Source organism: Mustela nivalis (assembly GCF_964662115.1).
Source record: "Mustela nivalis genome assembly, chromosome: 15".
Lineage (NCBI taxonomy): Eukaryota > Metazoa > Chordata > Mammalia > Carnivora > Mustelidae > Mustela > Mustela nivalis.
The window spans coordinates 85,722,224-85,743,230 of NC_139034.1; the positions used below are offsets into that span (position 1 = coordinate 85,722,224).

Genomic DNA, 21,007 nt, shown 5'->3' on the forward strand with positions numbered 1-21,007 from the left:
GGGTTAATCCTCTGCCTTTGGCTCAGGTCAAGGTTTCAAGGTCCTGGGATGGAGCCCCACATCAGGCTCTCTGCTCAGCAGGGAGCCCACTTCCCCCTCTGTCTCTGCCTCTCTGCTACTTGTGATTTATCTCTTTCTGCCAAATAAATAAATAAATAAATCTTAAAAAAACATATACTGGTGTTAATAAATTTAATTATCTTAGCGTGTGTGTGTGTGTGTGTGTGTGTGTGTGTGTATTTGACCTTAAATGTCACAAACATTTTATGAAATCACAGTAACTAATTAAGTGTATAATTTTAAAGAGCTCAAGCTGTTCATCGTACCATACTGGTCAAAATCAATCGTTTTCCTTGAATGACCCACAAAGATCTCTCAATGAGCAGTAGACATTATGACGGTTTTTGCAACGATCATATTTGGTAAGATCTGACTGCATTTTTATTGTCAACACCTATCTACCTTAAACCCAGACAAATAAACTACTTTCTTGCCTATTCTCTTTTTATTAGCTATTTCTTAAAAAGTGAATGAATGTTCAAGTTCAGAGAGTCTTTAAAACATGAGGATAACAACAGAGTAGCCAAAGCAAAAAAACTCAGGCAATACCAAACTATACTTGGAAACCACTACAGCCAGCATACTTCTAGTTACTTCATTTCTAATGGAAAAGAGCCAATTAACTGAGGAACAGAGAGAATGGTTTAATACATAAACAGCCTTCAAAATGAGATCCTGTGTCTAACACCCTATCGTGGGGACTGAGGACGGCACCTGTATTCTCTCGGAATATAATGGATTCTGTGCGCGCCTCCATCATTTACCATCATTACCACTTCCCAGTTCTCTCTCTACGACTTGTTTCCAACCCTCACTGTTCAGCCTAGTCAGTCCAGTGCCTTCCACAAGATAGGCTCAAATCCTTTTAATGTAAAGTGTGGCTTGGGGCCACCTAAGGTGGAGACAAAGCAACACAAAAGGAAAATACATCAGGTTGAGCCTCTGTGAGTGCTTTGGGCTCTCTCCAGGCAAGGCTTGGGAGATGGAGGGTGTCCGACTCTCTGTGTCTTCTGTCTCTCAGACCTCATTCTTCCTTCCTTTCTCTCCTTTCTGCTCTTCTGCAGTGATTAAAATAAAACCTCTGCTATTTCATTTTCCAAGGGAATCATAAAAGAACATGAACACCAGAAAGGGAAGATGATGGGGTCACCCTAGGGTATGCCCACTGCCCATTCTGTTCTGTCATTTTTGTGATTAAAACCTGGTAATAAATACTTGTGTTCAGATGTCTCTCTCCACTTTTGTATTGCACACGCACACACACATATGCACGTTGACCTCTTTTGATCATTTGAATTCTTCATCCTTAAAGAGACTAGTTAATTCAAAATTTATATTTTCAACCTCAACTTTCTGTTTAACATAAAGTTTTAAAAATTTGTTTTGTTATAGATGGCCTTAACCATGGAATAGTTGTCAAGGACTTTGTAGAAGTCAGTGAATTAAATATCATTCAGAGCACTTAAATTCTTTTTATAAATTGTTTACAGTGTCAACCTTGAAGGAAAGTTCTCGTGCCTGTATATACCACCCCCAAAGTGCAAAATCATGCTCTTCACTGCATAAATTTTTTCTTATTTTAGTAGTGCATGTAGTTTGAAACATTAAAATTAGACAACTCAGCTCATCACAAAAGATTTACAAATATGTTTTTTATCCATGCTTTGAGTTATAGTCTTATTTCACAAATATATTTTAGGTAAATAATTCTTTCAGGGTTGATGATCCATCACCTTCTTGTTTTTTATATCTTTATTATAAAACCAAGGGAAAAAGGTAGGTCTACTGAAAGTTGCCATGAGAAGATTCTCTTTGTGTAAGCTAAATGAAACAAAAACTCCTTTGGAAGAAAAAAAGAAAAATTGAAAAAAATACTTTGAAGGATAGGCAAGTTAGAGGAGACTAGAATAGTACACGTCGATACCAAGCATCACTTTTACATGAAAGATATGGAACCAATTAGTAGATCTGTATAATAAAAGATAGTCAAGTTTTGTTCTACTAATTTTTTCTACATATATACCATAAACTCTGTTCTGTATAATTACACTGATTTCTTAATTAAACTGCTTGAACTGATTGCTCTGATAATCAGGAGTGATTGTAATCAGTGAAATTAAGATAATCACATTAGCACAAAATGCCACATTTTTACACACACACACACTCACACACATACTCACACTCATGTAACCATGCTCTAAAGTACTACATCTATTTGGGTTTTTGTGCATGGGAGGTTTTATTTCTAGAGGGTTCCTTCATTTCTGCCCATGGCTGCCAGTGTTTGTACGTGCTTATGGGATGTCCAGTTTGTCAACGTCTCTGCAGTTCTAAGATGGGCTCAACTGCCACACCATTTTACACCCTCTCTATCTCTGTATCTCAGTGTTTCCCTGATGTTGTCTGAGTCATTTAATTCTGTAGGGATGTCACTTGTCTGTTCTCTTTCAACTCCCTCTTTCATCCCTTAATCTTCTGGCTAGTTGCTTATCTTTACTGTCAGCTCTTCTCTGGACTGTGGCTTCCAACGCATTAAAGACTTCAAAGGGGCTAAGTCTTTTTGATCCAACCAAAATAAAAATCTATTTTTTTTCTTAGTTTGGGGCTTCAATATTTTTTATTACTCATATAGGAACCCTAGAGAAATGTTTACTATAAATCCTTTTCTCCTAACCTTAGGTGTGTGATAATGATCTAAATTTTCTTTGATGCTTAGAAAATACAAGATCCTAGTCTAGTACAAAAATGAAACCAGTCAAAACTTAAGAAGCTCAAGTGTGAATGTGGCAGACAAAAATTTGACCTCACAATGAGCAATATATGGGCAAGGCCAAAAGTCTGAATATTGTTTAAATAATTGTTATAAAATGGTGCTAGAACTGATTATATATGATAAAGAACTTAAAATCTAAGGAAAATGAGATAGGATTATTTAATAAATGGGCTAGATAATGGGTTAATTTGGAATCAATGAATCAATGTGCAACATTCGCTTTGGATCCCTTGAGGCTGGGAAAGGGGGACAGGTCTTTTGCAAAGCATGCATTTCCTCCAGCTGTTGGATTTTGTGTGTGGTGTCACATGAGGCATGGCACCAGCAGGAAGAGCTTGGAGGCCACAGGGAATTTCATTTCATCCCATGGGCTGCTGGATTCATAAGCTCAATGTAAAAACATGCATTTGAGTACAGTTAGGTGTTCAGCTGATCTCTAGTCTTTCTAAACAGATCAAGTGCCATGTATTTACTTTATGTAATTTCTTTGAGTTGGCCATGGATCTCAGATTTCCCTGACTGTTGTCTCTAGTCCTGTGTTGGGGAACACACCACCAGCGTGGACAGATGTCGACTCATTGCACTTTTGTGTTAATAATAAATTAATGTTTGTGATATGTGGCATTTCTGAAAAGATTGAAAACTTCTCTTGGAATTCTTTTTGTTTTTCTTTCAAGGAAATGCTATATAACAAATAATAGAATATCCAAAGACACATTCTCAGAAAGGTGTGACAGTAGGGCTGGGGCAGGGGTGGGGGTGAGGGGCATTTCATCTCCAATACCTGCTCGTCATATCACTAAGGATATGGTCTCTGCTCTACTCTAACACAACTCAACATTTTTGTGTCCTCAGTCCACATGCTCTCATTTGTCAATGATTCTTACTCTTCTTGTAGATTTTTATTAATTATGTCCCCTAAATGAGTGTGAGAAAGTGTTTGACTCGACTTCATTTATTTCTTCCGGAAAGGGTCCATTTTGTATGTGGTCTGCTAGTTTTTTACCTATTAGGTTACGGTTTCAATAATGGAAGGAAAACCAGAAAACAAGCATGGTCTGGTTGGGTAGTACAGAAAAGTAGAGGGAGACAGAGAGAGAGAGAGAAAGAGAGGGGGGAGAGAGGGAGAGAGAAACCATTTGGGTTTTGCTGTTTGTTTTTATAAGGATTATTTCATCTTGCGTCCTGCGTGAAGGATATACTCACGCAGGAAGTCCTGCGCGATGAAGGATATACTCACGCAGGAATCCCTGCATGATGAAGGATATACTCACACAGGAATTCCCGTCCTTTACTTCGTCGTTCCCATTTCTAGCTAAGCTGAAGTCTTGTTATGCTGGGGAGTCTTTGGTTGAAGACAGGTGACTTTTGTGGCCCGCCCTAATAGTCGGTTTTATATTTGATGCAGACAAATAGGCTGGAAAAAGAGGCAAGACAGGCACCACTGTCACATAGGTGAACTATCAGGAAAGCATGGCCCTAGACCTGGGTTTAGAGGCTGACCAGGTGACCCTTCCAGGGCAAAAGCAGATATATCTCTAGTGTCCCTCAATTGATTGGAAGGTGACAGAAAGGTACAAACTCCAGTGACAACATTTTGAAATATCCCTGACACTTAACTCCTTTTACCCTTGCTCTGACTTTTTTGACCTTCTCTTCACATTTAATAATGACTTTAAAAAAAGATTTATTTATTTGAGAGAGAGAGAGAGAGAGAGAGAGAGAGAGTTGGGAGAGAGACAAGCAGACTCCCCACTAAGTGTAAAGCCTACGTGGGGCTCTATCTTATGACCTGAGACCATGAGCCAGAATCAAGTGTTGGATGCTTAACAGACTGAGCCATCCAGGTGCCCCAATATTGAATAATGAATTTTTAAACAACAGCACCTGAGACTAACCGAGGCATTTGCTATTCATCCATGAAACTTAGTCGGTGTGCATGATATTGGATTTCTAAAAATGTTTAAGACACTGAAAATCGGTTGATCAAGAATAACACATTCTGCATGTGGGGACACTAAATACTGATTTTGCATGGATAGGGCCGTTCTTCGTGTGCAGACCTAACAGCGGTAGACACATTTGACCGATGGCTTTTGTGGTCACAGGCACCCTGGGAGGGGCGGGCTCACTCGATTTTGTTGGACGCTGAAGCCTCTGGCAAGTCCTGAAATTGGAATTGATAATTTCCTAGGGGGCAGCATTAATCTCTCTTCCTTAATGTGTCACACGGCACATATTTTTCTACATGAGCTTCTCTGGGGACAATAGTTATAAATGCTTAATGGGGCATGTGTCTGAGTATAAAAAAGAAAAATGTGATGATTAATGAGACTCAGAAAGAAAGCAAGCGGTTGAAGCAGGACTGTGGGAAACAGCACCATGGGTCAAGGAACAGAGACGAGCCTGTGGTTCCAGGCTCCACTGAAGACCGTTAGAACCAGTGTCCATGGCGCTGACCAGACTTGAACTAGCTCTGTGTGACCAGAAACTAACCTGTGGATCAAAACTATTCCCTAGTGGGTTATGAGGGCTAAACGTGTCCAAATTCAGCTCCTCCGAGAAAAAAAGTTCTAAGTGATTATTATGCAGACAAGAGGCATAATTTGTACCCCAAAGCTGTACCTTCTCTACCTCAGAATTATTGAAAAACACAAACAGGATTTATATAAATAAAATCACTTGACATTAGGTTCTCTGTAAATATAGTTTTATAAAATATAATCATGTCTAAATATGTGTGGGGGCACCTGGGTGCTCCGTTGTGTAAGCATCACACTATTGGCATTGGTGCGGGTCATGATTTCAGGGTCCTGAGATCGAGCCCTGCTGTGGGCTCAACACTCGGGACTGTTTGCGATTTCTCCCTCTGCCCCTCATCCCCCCCATCCTGGGCTCTCATGGCTCCTTCTCTCTTTCTCAAATCAATCAATTAATTAAATCTTAAAAAAGTATATGGCTTAAGAAGTTTATAATGTTCAAGACATCATAATCAGGGAATTTGGGCTTTTAATTGTAGTAAAATACATCGAAAATAAAACATACCATTTTAACTATTTAAAGTATATAGTTCAGGGGCAGTTCACACATTCACAATGTGGTGCATCCGTTAGCAGCATAAGCGGGGGAACAGAGGGAGGAGAGGGAGAAGCAGCCTCTCCGTTGAGCAGGGAGCCCGAGGCGGGGCTTGATCCCAGGACTCTGGGATCATGACCTGAGAATAAGGCAGACCCTGCACTAACTGAGCCCCCCAGGTGCCCCTGTTTTGGTTACTGAAACTTTGTAGTAAGGTTTGAAATCAGAGAGTGAGGCATCCAACTTTGTTTTCTTTTCTTTTCTTTTCTTTCTTTCTTTCTTTTTCAAGATTGTTTTGGCTATAATGCCATACAAATTTTAGGATCAGCTTTTTCATTTTTGCAAAAAAGGGCATTGGGGTTTTGATAGGGATATATTATAGCTTTTTTAATATGCAAAATGTCCTGAGAAATGAAGGAGCAGTTGGCCCACTCTTATCTCCTTTGCTCCCTTGGATAGGCATTTTTGTTCCTAGTGGTATTAGTTGTAGTAGGTTGATTTACCAAGGAATAGTTATTATATAATAACCAGGGATTTGAAATATTAGTACTCATTATTTCTGTAATCATATAGCACATTTTTCATTTTGTTATCTTTTGAAATAATAAAGCTAGCAATAAATGTGTAATGATGATTTATTGAAAGTAAACTTCACGTAATCACCACTGAGCAAACAGAGTAGACCATTGCCTGAGCCCCTAGAATGCAGGGTTGCTATATTATTTGAAAAGTACTGGGATTTTCTACCAAATAGTGGGAGACAGGAACCATATTCAATAGATAGAGAACTTCTGTAAACCAAGAAGAAAAAATAATGAAATATACTATAAGATATTGGATAAAAGACTGGGATTAGCACCACGGAAGATAATATCCTAAGACTAATAAATTTACCTAAAGATTTTCAATGTTATAACTCATCAGGGTGCTGGAAATTAAAACCGCTTGCCCATAAGCATGGTTCCACTGAACAGCGAGTACTGGTGAGAAGGTGGACAGCCCGAATTCTAGTATGTTGCTGGTGGGAATACAAAATGGTACAGCCGCCTTTGAAAACTCTGACAGTTTCTAAGAAATTCAAATTTATGCATCCTCTGCGTTCCAGCAACCCCACTTCTAGGTACGTGCCTTATAAAAATGAATGTATTATTTTACAAAATGACTTGTGCAGGAATGTTGGTAGCAGCTATATTCATAATTGACAAAAACTGGAAACCAATCCCGTGGTAGACATTTTGTTCTTTCATCTGTTGTCTGCTCTTGGACCCATGCTCGATGGTTTGAGTTGTGATAGCTTTAATGTATCTGATGTTTTAATGTTACACCTCTTTAATGTTACACCTCCCCGTGTAACACGTGGCTCTATTTTTAGCTCACTGAAGAATTAAAGCATTAAAAATAATTTTTCAGACTTTCTGTTATCTTCAGGGAGTGAGTTACTCCAAAATGTCTCATCTGATAGAGCAAACTTTGCTCCTATGAAATTTCACCCCCCCCACCTCCCCTACCATTTTTTTTTTTTTAAATTGGGGCATGGAGCCCAATGTGGGGCTTGAATTCACAACCCTGAGACCAAGACCTGAGGTGAGATCAAGAGTTGGATACTTAACTGACTGAGCTACCCTGGCTCCCCTGAAATTTCACTTTTAAAATGAGTTAAAAGTTGGGCACCTGGGTGGCTCAGATGTCTGCCTTCATCTCAGGTCATGATCCCAGGGTCCTGAGGATCGAGTCCTGCATCGGGCTCCCCATTCAGCCGAGAACCTGCTTCTCCCTCTCCCTCTGCCTGCCACTCCCCTGCTCCTCCTGCTCTGCCACTGTCCCTGTCAAATTAATAAATAAATCTTCTAAAAAACAAAATAAAATGAGTTTAAAATCATGCGTATCTGTGATGCCTTTGGAATTCATGAAATCGCGTGTCCTCCATGTTCTGTCAGCGAGTGTACCTGGGGGAGACTGGAAGGGAAATATGAAAGGGTGAGAGACCACATCCCGTAACGACCGATACCTCAATAAGTGTCCAATGATACTCTCCATTCCTGTCTTCTGAGTTGATCCTTAGGTACTGGTCAGTGACAGAAATACTTGAAGAGTTCTCGCCCCTAATTTTTTTTTTTTTTGAGATGTAATTTTTTAACAACTGAGTTGGGTTACTTTTTAAAAAATTTTTTTAATTCACGTGAAATTAACAGAAGTCACAGTTCTATACATTACTCCGTGGTCATTGGTAAGGTTGTCGTAAGCGATCGCACTCATCCCCCCCACATCCCGCTTTGCCTGAATTTTAAAAGTTGGCAACTCGTTGTTTTACCTTTTATTTCAAGTGCATCATGTTTTAATAACTTTGAGGAACGTTTGTATTATTCTGTTTCTGTTTTTGTTTTTACTGGGCTCAGACATAAACAGTATTTTGTATTAACAATGTCAATGGTGTACTGCATTTTATTTATCATTTTTTGAAAGTGCATCAGTGTTTTGAAGCTAAGACCCCTTCTAAAATTTGAAATATGAAAAATCATCTTAAAGTTCTCTAAGATGAATAGACAGTGGATTATAGAGGGGGAGAGTGAACGGGCCACATGCGTTTATACTGTGTGCATTCTGAATTTACAGTTCCTACATCAAGGGCTGAAGAAATATGATGCAGTTAAATCTGTGTTGCTATAAAACTGTCACTTCGGGTCTGTTCTGGAATATTTAGAGAGTTAATAATTTAGATCTGGTTTAGGTACACAGGCCACACCTGATTCCTGACAGGCGTATACATCACAGTAATATACAATAGAAATTCTGTAGAACAGGTGATTGAAGGGCACCTGGGTGGCTCAGTGGGTTAAAGCCTCTGCCTTCCACTCAGGTCATGATCCTGGGGTCCTGGGATCGAGCCCTGTATCGGGTTATCGGGCCGTGAAGTCTTAAATTTGGCACTCTTTCTCTTACTCTAAATGAGACGTTGAAGGTAATTTTCTGAGATTGTAAAATCCTAGCAGATTTTCTCAAAATGAATTTAGGTGGCCATTTGCCCCAGAATCTCCTGGAATGTTTGTGTAAAATGCAGGGTCTTAGATCCCATTCCAGAATGCTTGAATCACAGTGTCTGGACGTGGGACTGGGGCTTGATTCTTAAGGGGGAAGAAATGGCCCCCCAAGGTGAGCAGCCTTTTTAGGGGGAGAAAAGTGTTACCCATGGTTTGCTGTCCTTCCTAGGACCACCTAGGACACAGACAGAACATCTGGGGTATTATAATTTATGGCAGAGGTTGATGGGGAAGGAGTGATAATGAAAAATAGGTTGAGAATCACTGAACTAGAAAAACCTGTTTTAGGGGCGCCTGGATGGCTCAGTGCATTATGTGTCTGCCTTCAATTCAGGTCATGATCCCAGGATCCTGGGATGGAGCCCCATGGCCATGGCGGGCTCCCTGCTCAGTGGGGGAGGGGTCTGCTTCTCTGCCTCTCCCTGTCCATCTGCCCCTGCCCCTACTCCTGTTCTCTCTCTCTCACTCTCAAGTAAATAAATAAAATCTTCAAAAGAAATCTATTTTTAAAAAAAAACCCTCATTTCCTTTTCAGGCATCCTAAAATTTGGGTTCGACCCAGGCAGGAGACCTGTGTGAGGAGCGGCATTCCTTTGCAGATCTAAGGTTCTGTGGTGTGAATAACATAATCTCTACATTCCTGCTTCCAGCCTCCATTCCTGATGAGCACATTGATAAGATAAACCTTTCAAAGAGGTTCTTAGAAGACTGTCAATTGTTATGGAAATTCCCACTTCTGTGTTTTTCGGAAACCTTTCCATTGATGTTTCTATTACCCCTTCAGGGAGAAAGGACTCTGCCTTGATTTTTTGTGGTTATCCATCTTTAGCTTTTTATTGAGAAATCAAACCAAACCTACAGAAGAGGTGAGCCAACCAGACAAAGAACTTTGTACCTCCTTCAGCCAGCCTTACTGTTTGCTAACGTTTTACCACATATAAATTATCTTTTCCTCTATCTAAAAAGGCCTGTGCATGGCTTAAAACGGGGCCAAGATTTAGAAGCCCTGGTTCCGCTGGGTTTCCCTTGTCTTTCCCTCCGCTGATTTTATTTACTTATTTTTTTTTTTTAGGATTCTTAAACTCATTAGATTTATTTGTAATTGTTTGTCTTCAAAAGGAATCTTTGAGAATTAAACAGTTTTCGAACTTTTTTTCCCCCCACCATGAAAAGTAGAAATAGAATAAATTTTGATAAGAAGGAAAAAGGATTTAACAGCCAAGGCAGGGGCGCCTGGGTGGCTCAGTGGTTGAGCCGCTGCCTTCGGCTCAGGTCATGATCTCAGGGTCCTGGGATCGAGTCCCGCATCGGGCTCTCTGCTTGGCAGGGAGCCTGCTTCCTCCTCTCTCTCTCTCTGCCTGCCTCTCTGCCTACTTGTGATTTCTCTCTGTCAAATAAATAAATAAAATCTTTAAAAAAAAAAAAAATAACAGCCAAGGCAGATACTGGGTTAAATATTCCTTTAAAACTTGAAAACCATTTTTTTAAAATTTCTTTTCAGCATAACAGAATTCATTGTTTTTTGCACCACACCCAGTGCTCCATGCAATCCGTGCCCTCTATAATACCCACCACCTGGTTCCCCCAACCTCCCACCCCACGCCCCTTCAAGACCCTCAGATTGTTTTTCAGAGTCCGTAGTCTCTCATGGTTCACCTCCCCTTCCAAAGCCTCTGCTGATTTTTTAGCTGTAAAATCTTTGTGAATAGGGACCCGCGGTCATCGTGAGAATCACGTGAGTATCATGGAACACCGTGTAGCCAGATACCCACACGGGCTCCTAGAATTCCCAAAGCAGTTATGGTCCCCAGGTTGCCGTCCAGGTCCTCTCCTCCGCGTGCTACCGGCACGTCATCCACACAGATAAATCGTGGCACTATCTGGAGACTCGTAGGAGGAGCCAATTCCAAGCTGGACTCTTGGCTTTGGTTATGCTGGTGCTGGTGGGGACATTCTGTGGTGACAGCTGACACTATTAGAGCTCCTTAGCACATTTTCTGATGTGTTTGCATCCATTTTTCAACCGCAGTAGCTGAAGTTTTAGAGACTGAATGTTTCTTTTTAAATATCAAATCATGCAGACTTCTCCATGGAGCTCTGGGCAGCTTGATGACAAAGCCACAAGTATACAGGACATGCTGAATCGGTTCCAAGCAGCCCCACTCTAAGAGGCAGCCTCGGCTCCATTATTCTGTTTGGTCCCCAGATGGTTGTTTCTCCCCCCGGCTGTTTTCCTGCGGATTTTATTGTCGCAGAAAGACCTGGGGTGGCCAGGCCATTTGACTTGACTGGCAATTCGCCCCTTGTTACTAAAATGGATCTTGATTCCTGTTGTGATTTCTTTTTCCTATTGTGATTTTGAAATTTCTCTACCCCGATGCTGTTCTTGTTGAGAATCCTTGGAATCCTGCTGCCCACGCTGAGTGCTAGTTCCAGCAGGTTACCCTGTGGTTTGGGGACGTCACAAGATCGGAGTCCCTTTGTCCTTAGAGAAACAATTAATTCTAGGATCTGCATCATGGACTCAAGAGAATTAAAGTAATTCTTATACTCATGTTCTTACAACCAAAGTACTTAGAAAAGTGCTCAGTGTGTGTTAGTATTGGAAAATGTACCTGGCATAGGAAGTGTTCGGATCTGGAGCACACAGCCAAGAAAGAATTATTGAGACATCTTCAGTGCAGAAAGGTGGTTTTATTGAAGCAGGGGGACAGAACCTGTGAGCAGAACTGGGGTTCAGAACACAACTGGGGTTGTGAGCATGACTGATTGTAGACTTTCAAGTTGGGAATGGTTTAGGGATAGCATAAGTCTCTAAGGAATTTTGGAAGCAAGGTTTCCAGGACCTTGACGGGACTAGCTATTGTTATAAAAAGGCCATTTATTACTGTCTACTAAAACCTTAGTCGTGAGACCCTGTGGATGTGTAACGGTGAGCCGTGTGCTTGGGGGAGGACTGCTGACATGCATCTGGGGAGGGCGGGTTAATGGATAAAGGAACTTTCCAAAGGAATTTTTATATTTAAAGTAGACTCACAGGGCCCTGGGTTGGGCTAAGATGGCCTTTGGCCCTTAGCAAAGTGCCAGCATCCAGGCAGCTGAGCTCCCAGAGGAAGGTCCCTCTGTCTGTTTCTAGGGCCTGACGATGAGCTGTAAGTCGGAAGGACATTTAATGTTTCTTCTGCTTTTGTTTCCCTGTCATACCCTCTTCTTTTTCAGAATTCTCTGTTACGAATCAATTATTTAGCAAATGGCCCTTTCTGCGGTCCTTCTTTATGTATGGGTACTTCACAGTGTCCAGTTTTAAGACTTAGCAGACATAGAATTTAGCTCACTCTACAACTTGCGTGTGTGTTTATAGGAAAAACGTTTCTTTATTTTGTCCACGGCTGATTGGCTCTGTTCGTCGGTCTCCACCATGGCACCCAGGGGCTACCCAGGCAGCATGTCTTCTGAGGTTCCAGCTCAGTTCTGTCTGATAATGTAAACAGCCCTTTTGGAAAACAGCCCTTCCAACTGGGGAAAAGACAGGCTCAAATTGTTCCCACTTCTTTTCTCCTTGGGCTGAGGTGTGGTGCAACGAGAGGGGTGGGACTTACTCCTGGGCCGCTGTGGCAGGAAGTTCTGGAATTCCTGGGCGTATTGTCCTTGTCGTCTGTGGACGTTCTTGGGCCCATTCCTCAAGGGCCTCAGGCTGTCCCCAGTCGCGCGCTGAGCTTGCCCTTCTGGTCCCCCGAGAACCAGCTGTTAAAATTTCAGGAATTCGTCAGTCGGTTGTGGAACAGTTAAACAAAGCCTGCAGTAAAAATTTAAGTAGATAAACTTACAATTAAGTTGATTGTAATAAAGAGTAATTCTCCAGGGGCGCCTGGGTGGCTCAGTCGGTCAAGCGTCTGCCTTTGACTTGGGTCATGAACTTGGGGTCCTGGGATGGACCCTGGACAACAAATTGTTTACAAATAATTAAATACATAGTACTCAGGGCTGACTGGAGGGCGTTTGTTGCCCACAGAATGGTGTCTGAGTCCCGTAGCATGATGTGTCGTGTCCTCACTGACCCCGTCCTCTGAGCACTCCATGGTGTCCCCCTCCCCAGCATGCTCGTCGCCCCTCACTATCTCCCACATAGTCCTCCTCACCGCTTTCGTGCTCCAGGAGACTGTTGCTAAATCCACTTGGCTTATATTCTAGACTCCCATTCAGCATTTAAAACTCGGAAGGTTTTGAAAAAATTTAGAATAAACCTTAAGTTATGGATTCTAGATACGTTATTATAGGGTTTTTTGACGTAGAGTAATTATAAGAGAAGGAATCATTTGGAGATTGGTACCCAGTGCTGGGATGCATGATATACTGGCCGCTCATTGGCTCATTCACTTGTGCCAGTGCCCCCGGGACATGGGGTCAATGGACAGGAAACTGAGGCCCCGAGAATTCGGCAGCTCGCCCCAGTGGGGCCAGAGCTCCAAGCCAGTCTGTGGAAGCCCAAGGTCAGTGTCTCACAGACTCCTGTTATGTGTCGTTCACTACACAGGTTCATGGTGGATTCTACTCCGAAATCAGACAGCAGGGGTGCTTGGGTGGCACAGTCAGTTGGGTACCGGGCTCTTGGTTTCAGCTCAAGTCCTGGTTTCAGGGTCGTGAGATCGAGCCCTGCGTCGGGTTCCTTGCTCTGTGCAGAGGCGGCTTGGGACTCCCGCTCTCTGTCCTCCCCCCTGCTTTCTCTCCCGCTCTCAAACAAATAAGTCTTTTTAAAAATATCTGACAACATTTTATGAATGTTTTTCTAATAAATCTGCCTCATACTGTATTTGTAGCGTATGTGCTTTGCTATGAGAACTTCAAAGCACTGTGTTAATATTAGTTAATTCAAGATGAACAATTTCATTTGCTAAAAAAAATAAACATTTGGGGGAAAGTACTATTTATCTTCTAGGGAAACCATTGGTAAATATATTTAATCAACTGTCTGCTGTTGTCAATGAACTGTTCAAAATTAAGGGCTAGAAGGGTTCTGGGGGTGGGGGCAAGAAGTGAATCCGTCTATCCTTCATGTGCATAGGGAGAGCCGGGAATGGGAGTGAGAAAGGACACCTGCGGACCGTGCCGCAGGGCCGCTCCCAGATATGCAGCGAGGACAAGAAAGGCCAAGGACTCACCTTCCTGGATGTTTTGATGACTGAAGAGGGAGATGCCCAAGGGAGCAATGGTGGCGCCATGCCATGTCAGGTTACACTTGATCCTGGAGGATTGTGGTCTTTGAGAAATTCTTTGGTCACAAACTACCACCATTAAGAGAATCTGTGTTGTGAAAAGAGTTCAATTCTTAATTGGAGAAAGAACATATTCAAGGGGAAGCCCCTTGGCAGGTGGACAGATGTGGACAGACTCCTACTGGGGACAGCTTTGAAGGCGAGGACGGAAGTGAAGCAGTGCGGGCCCTTGGAGCCATGTGTTGCCACTGTTGAGAGGGCACTGGGGTGTGTCTGACTTCCCTAGGGAGAGAGATTTGGACAAAAGGCCCTCCGACTTCAGGAAGGCCACACTGGGCTGGGTGTGGGTTACCTCTACTGTCACCATGTCACCCCCATTTTAGAGGGGCTCCTCAGTCTCATTTTTCACCCCCACTGCACATGACATCAACGCGATGTCCTTCCTCGAGAGAGGACGACAGGAGTAGCCATGTCCACCAGGACTGTTGGTGCCCCTTGTGACATGTGGTTAGCTCTGGGGAAGAGGGTGACACACTAGATATTGGAACACATAAAAGATTTGGGGTACCATAGAATAGAAGGGACATTTGAGTGACACTCCAGACTATAGAGAAGCTTCATGGAAAGACAGTATGTTCAGTGACGTATGCATTTGAATCCAAGCCATTTAGTAACGGATTGTGGTATAATGGGGGAAAAAAAGACTCACTGTTGCTTTAATTACAGTTTTTATGGAAAATGCATTAATGGCTTTTTATCAAGACTGTGATACTGCTATTAACTGTGGAAACCATGATGGTGCTTTGGGGAACTGATGAGATTTCTGTGAGGCTGGTCCTAGAGCCCATCGTCAGAAGCAGAGACTAGAACAGTCTCCCCATGCCTATGGCATACCTTGTACTAACGAACTCACCTTTGCCGTTGAGCTGGAAACAAGGTCACCTTCCAGCTGTGCATTTGTTCTGGTAATTGGCGTCTATGTTGACCTATCTGGCTTCTTAATCTGGATAGAAAAGGCTTTGGCCCACAGTCCTTTTCGGGAATGGCGGACACACTCCCAAGAGGCCATTGTAGAAAGAGAAGTTTAATGTCCAGAGTATAAACTTTGCTTTAAGCCCATGGGCCCTAAAGAGATAAAAAAATAAAAGTTACATGAACTGGTGCCTCCATGAGCCTGGTGAAGTAATTTCTTTTTATTATCTTGCCCTGTAAAGGGTATACAAACTAAGCATTCGGAAACAACAAACTGTAAGAACATGTTCCCCTTTCTGAATACTTAGGGTGGCTGTAATAGGAAATCTCATTGACAGACCGGGAAGAAGTCTGAATCTGAAGACAAAGGCCACTGATCCTACCTAAACCAAGGAAGGCCAGAGGGCAGTGGATGTGTCTGCGTGGACTTTTATGGACGTTAGCGTTTGAGATACGAGTGCAACACTCCGGTGTTGGTTCACGGTGTGGACGGAGCACGTGCTCTAACTGCCTACTCTTTTCATTTTCCAGCACTCCGGCTCCTGAAGGAGGGTGCGGATCCACACACTGCCGTTTCCTCGGGAGGCTCCCTGCTGCATCTGGTGAGAGCCTTGGACTGGGACGCGTGGGGGTCAACGCAGGGAGGAGAATCAGTTGTGGGTTCAAAATCCAATAGCCAAATGGACCTCTTTTTTTTTTTTTAAGACTGTTTATTTAATAGAGGGTGCAGAGAGCATGAGCGGGGGGAGGAAGAAGCAGACTCCTCACTGAGCAGGGAGCCCCATGCAGGGCTCGAACCCAGGACCCTGGGATCAAGACCTGAGCCAAAGGCAGAGGCTGAACGATGGAGCCTGCAGGCCATCCTCCAAATGTATGTCTGACAGATGATCCTCAAAACATGACACTTTCAAATGATCAGGCATGGATAATGAGCTGCGGTATTTTCTAATTACTACATTGGAGTTTGTGATTAATCTTTAACAAATGGAGTTAGAACTTCTGTCCTAAAGAAGATACTTCTGAAAATAAAGCAGATACCTTGTATCTACTCTAGACTGTTAAACAATCATTCTTTTGCCTCTGCACTTTGTCTTTCTGGCTGCAGTGGATTTCCTCTATTCTCTGCTTGTGACCAGGCACATATAAATGTGAATAAAGCTCACCTGCATTTTTTTGGAGACAAAGCCGTGGATAACTAAGTGAATCAACTAATAAGCGATTGCATAAACAAGAAAATATTATGTTAGGATCATGTGCCAGAAATCTTTGCTGGTTCACTTAAAAATTCAATAGTAGGATCAATTACGTAGTCTTAGGGCTGATGTAATGATTAAGACTTAATTTTGAAAAATATCAAAATTAACATAACATTAAAAACCTAACTCAGAGGCACCCAGGTCAGGGGTGAGCTGTCTTTCTTTGTGGTACATTGAACTCTGTTAAAGAAGGTCAGGCATCAAACAGCCCCAAGCTCTGGAACGCGCCCCCAGTTCTCAGCCTTAATTGCATGTTGGAATCACCCAGGAGCCGTAAAATGCGGACACCTGCCTCCCAACCCTAGCCGGGTCCCTGGAGATTCTGACATTTTTCTGGGATATGACAATTCAGAGCTCCCCCAGCTGACTCTGATTTGCAGCTGAGGCTGAAAACCACTGCAGACAAGAGAAACATGTACCTACCAAAGGTTCAAGATATCCAGGGGACACAGGCAATCACATTATGCGCTCAGCGGAATAGAAAAACAACTCAGAATAGTGATAAGAGACAGTCTGTAGAAGAAATGTCAACTGTTTCTCTTCAGCTTTAATTGAGATGAAAAGAGAGATTTCTAGATAACTTTTTCCTTCTCTGGAGGGTTTTGGTTTTGAAACCTCTCCATTTTGGACTCCGATCATTACGTGGCTTATATGAAACTGCTAAGGAGCTATGTATGCCTCCTTAGTTCCTAGATCCCAGGTCTAACAGTGATAAGAAATACTAGCTTGACTAGGGACGTGCTAACAGCTTCGCACAAGCAAATATTTTCCTCTTGGTTGACATGGTTATCTCCTACCAGGAGGTCCAGTGATCAGCACGTTCAGAAGGAGATGAGGCCAGGCCTTGCTTTCTTTTCTTGGGAGTGTCTACACCTGCCTCTGTGCCCCCTGTTAGAAGAGGATCAGGAGAGAATTCGAGCCCATGCCAACGGCTTTTGATCTTTTCTTTTCATATGTAACTTCATGTACATTTACCCCTTTCATGAAGTTTGAGAAGATGCTTAAGCTCACTGAGGCTTATTTTTCCCACCTGTGAAATGGGCATATTATCTGGAACATTGTGTTCAGAGTATTTACTGTGATGAATATATATCACAGCTGCATTGTGATGGTCGGAGAGAAAGGAGAAGAACTGGTCAGCCATAAGGTGTCTTTGATATGTTAGATATTGATCAATAGCTACATTACAGTGTATTATTTAGGGTGCATTTTCATATAAATTAATTTTTTATTCACTGTAGCTCTGTGTGCTTGGGAATATGCCTGTGTGACTTTCCTCTGACAGAATATGCCTCTGACTGGAGACACAGACACACACAATGTTCTTGCCACATCGGTTCCCCAGTGATACCTAAAGGGGCTCATTTCAGTTTTCAGAGAGCACACGGTCCTTCTAATTCAACTACTGGAAGACAGACCTTCTCTGTAAACAAACGATGTGAATTCATTGTTAATATTGCCAACAGTGTTATTACTGAGCATGTGTGTGTATGAGAGAGAGACCCACAACTGTATATATAAAATGCATTTGCCTGTAATGAACATATAAAATGCCTTCTGCCAGGAGTCAAGCCAGTGGTTGCTTTCTGGTCTTCTGACCTACAGCCAGATGCCACTCTGTCCCTTCCCCTGGACCCCTGCCACCCCGTCTTAAAGCTTCATCCCTTTCTCAGGATAGGCAGCAGCCTCTCTCATCTCCCCGTCCCATCTTTGCCTACCCTGCAGGGTGTTGCCACACAGAAGTCAGTTCAACCTCTCTGTTTCATCAGAATACTGCAGAAACTTCCTTTTCCACTCAAAGAAAAACCCAAAGTCCTGCATAGAGGCATATCATGACCTGCCCTGGCCATGGCCCCACCTCGGTTCCTCCCGTCTTGTTCTCAGAGCTCCTTGCTGGGTCCTGCCGCCCTACTCCCTCCAGGTGCATCCCCCCACCCCCCATCTTTTCCACTTGGAACATTGCTCTGCACGTGTCCACACAGCTCATGCCCTCACTCGTTTTGGGTCTCTGCTTGGAAGTCATCTAACAGAGCAGCCTTCCCTGGCTTGCCCTATAGGAAAGAACAGCCTATGACCACCACTCTATAATCAACTTGACTTTCATCTGGTGTCTAGTTTCCCCGTAGTGTGCAGGTGCCACCAACAGATTATAGACTGATGTGATTACATCCTAGTTCTTAGACTGTCCTCCCTGTGAGAGCAAGAACTGGGCATAGTCTTGGCCTGTTGTATCCCCAGTGCCTAGGGGAGTGCCCAGCTCTTGGTACCTGCTCAGTAGACTAGTTGAGTAGGAAAGTTAATGCATTAACTACTTAATTAATTAATGTCTGAGGCCATGGTCACTCTCTGGGAAGCAGAGATTCAGAACACATTCTTTGCCCATATGGAGTTTAGTTTTCCCAGGGAGGGAGAAGAGTAAACCACTGGCTATGGCCGACCTGGGGGGGCGGGGGGTAAACAGGAGATCGTGGCAGAGGACCATGAAGAGGCCATCCTGCACTGGGAGAAGAGTCCTGACACTTTCTCCGACCCTCCTGATCAGACGCAATTACTCCTCCATCCAAGCTCTCCAAGCGCACGATCCTTGCTTCCTGCAGCTCTCGTCATGATGGGCCGTGATAAATGGGCGATGTGTCTTCTCTCTCCGCTAGACTGCATTGTCAAAACCTGTGACTGTCTTAGGCACGCTTATATCCTTGGCCGGTCACGTGCAGGAAATGCTCACTAGGGTGTCCGTGAATGAACGGATGAAGGAATGGGCCCCAGGACTTAAGGGCATCTTTGGCTAATGAGAGGTCGGTTATTTGAGGCCCAGATCACAGAGTAGACAGACTCAGAAATGGTGGAATCAGAAGGAAAATGAAATGAGAGGATTCAAGGGAGAAGGCAGAGGGAAACACGTTCTCAACCCTCCGTTTGGGGCAGCTATGTTGCATTTTCATACCATCAGGCATGGGCTGCGAGCCTCAGACAAAAGGAAGGCAGGTCTGGGGAGCACGTGAGAAAGCCTGGGGACGGCTGAGGGACCCCAGGGTCAGCACCGAGTCTTCCTTTCCTGGGGTTCCTGAGTAAATAAATGAAAAATTGCGAGTTGCCAGAGAGACAAAATTACAGGGCTTCAACATGCCTTAGGTGCTGGAAAAGGCAATTTAGCCATCTGAAATGTCAAGGGTGAGGGTCTGAGCTGTCAGCCCCACCTTTGGGGCATCCTGCGTTAGGAATCCTAATGTGTTATCCGTGCCGAAGCTCTAATTAGAGATGCTTAGATCGACGCCTTTGAGAAAAAGGCACCATCTGTTTGTGTGGGCCATGGAGAAAAAGCAGTGGAAATTGTTGAGATTTCTAGAGTTTTGTTGATTTCATTCAGTTCTTCTTCATTGAGTTCTTGATTCCAAGAGTAGATTTCAGTGCATTTCTCTTAGAAGTACCAGGAGAACTTTGATGTTGGAGATTAACAATTCCCATCCCACACAGGGATTTTGTTTTCTTTCAAAATTTTTGACAAATACTTCCAGATCAGCTTGTTTGCCCACCCTTCTGTAAATAATTCATGTATCGAACCTAGGGGAGATATCACGTCCCGTGATGGACAGAGGGGAGGTAAGGGCAGCAGCTGACAGCACAGACAGATTTAAGTCTCAGGAAGACATTATATTTGTGGATTTGGAAACAGAATCACACAGGTATTGCTAAACCGCTGTGTGGGGGGTTAATGTTAAGACTTCTAATAAATAAGCTCTTGAGAAGGAGCTTCCAGTAGTGACCAAACCCTTGTAAATGGAGCATGAAACGCAAATTCTTTTAGTGTTGTCTTGTGACAGCAGCAGAACAGTGAGGCTTAAATGGAATGTGCTAGAAATAGACATTACTCTTTCTTTGATCTGGTGATGAGATGAGAGAGAAAGAGAGAAAGGGGGACATTCTTTGCAAAAGCAGAGAGAATCTCCAAGCTAGACCAGAAATTTTTAACAGTGACTCAGGCTGGGGAGAGGAGGCAAAGTCTTTTCCTTTTGACATGTGTGCTTCATGTGATCAAAGAAGTTAATGAACTTAGTTAAGACTGCATTTTTGTTAGAGGCTTAACACTACCTGTTTTAATCACTTCCTGCTCTTCCAAGAAGGTCTGGTGTCTGAAGCTCATTGGGCTTCTCTCTCCACATCTTTCAAGCTTTAGGATCTGGAAGAAGCCGAGATAATTAGCAAAATACTACAGTGACAGCTGTTCCACATCTTTGTATCTTTTTGATGGAGGAGAGAATATTATATTTTGAAAAGAGTCAAAATATTAGGACTGTGGAGGATATGTCTAAAGAAAGATCTAATTTTAAAACTGGTCTAGGTGTTAGAGTGCAAAAGTGGTCAGTAGATACGTGGACGTTGTCAGTAGATATGTGGACGTTGTCCGAAGCATCTGGGCATTGACCGTGTAACTTTGCCTTCCTTTGTTCTCCCAGAAAGGAAGGAGGGAAAGCTGTGAGGGTAAGTGCTGGTGAGAAAATGCATCATTGCAGAAGAAAATGTGCCCTGTCCAGGGGCCGTTCCTGGGATTTTCTTGGGTGATGAGGACTGGGGGACATCCGTACAGGATGGGGCAACAGGAAGCGAGGAGGCACGTGA

At 43.1% G+C, this 21,007-nt stretch overlaps 1 protein-coding gene across 3 annotated transcripts in view; it reads left to right on the forward strand.

Annotated features, from left to right (window-relative positions):
* MYO16 (myosin XVI) overlaps window positions 1–21,007 on the forward strand; it is a 574,710-nt gene that overhangs the window by 172,284 nt on the left and 381,419 nt on the right. For all 3 annotated transcript variants that reach the window (XM_082701002.1, XM_082701003.1, XM_082701004.1), the window contains exon 3: window positions 15,666–15,736. In XM_082701002.1, coding sequence (XP_082557128.1) covers window positions 15,666–15,736 — 71 coding nt within the window. The remainder of the gene's footprint in view (window positions 1–15,665; window positions 15,737–21,007) is intronic.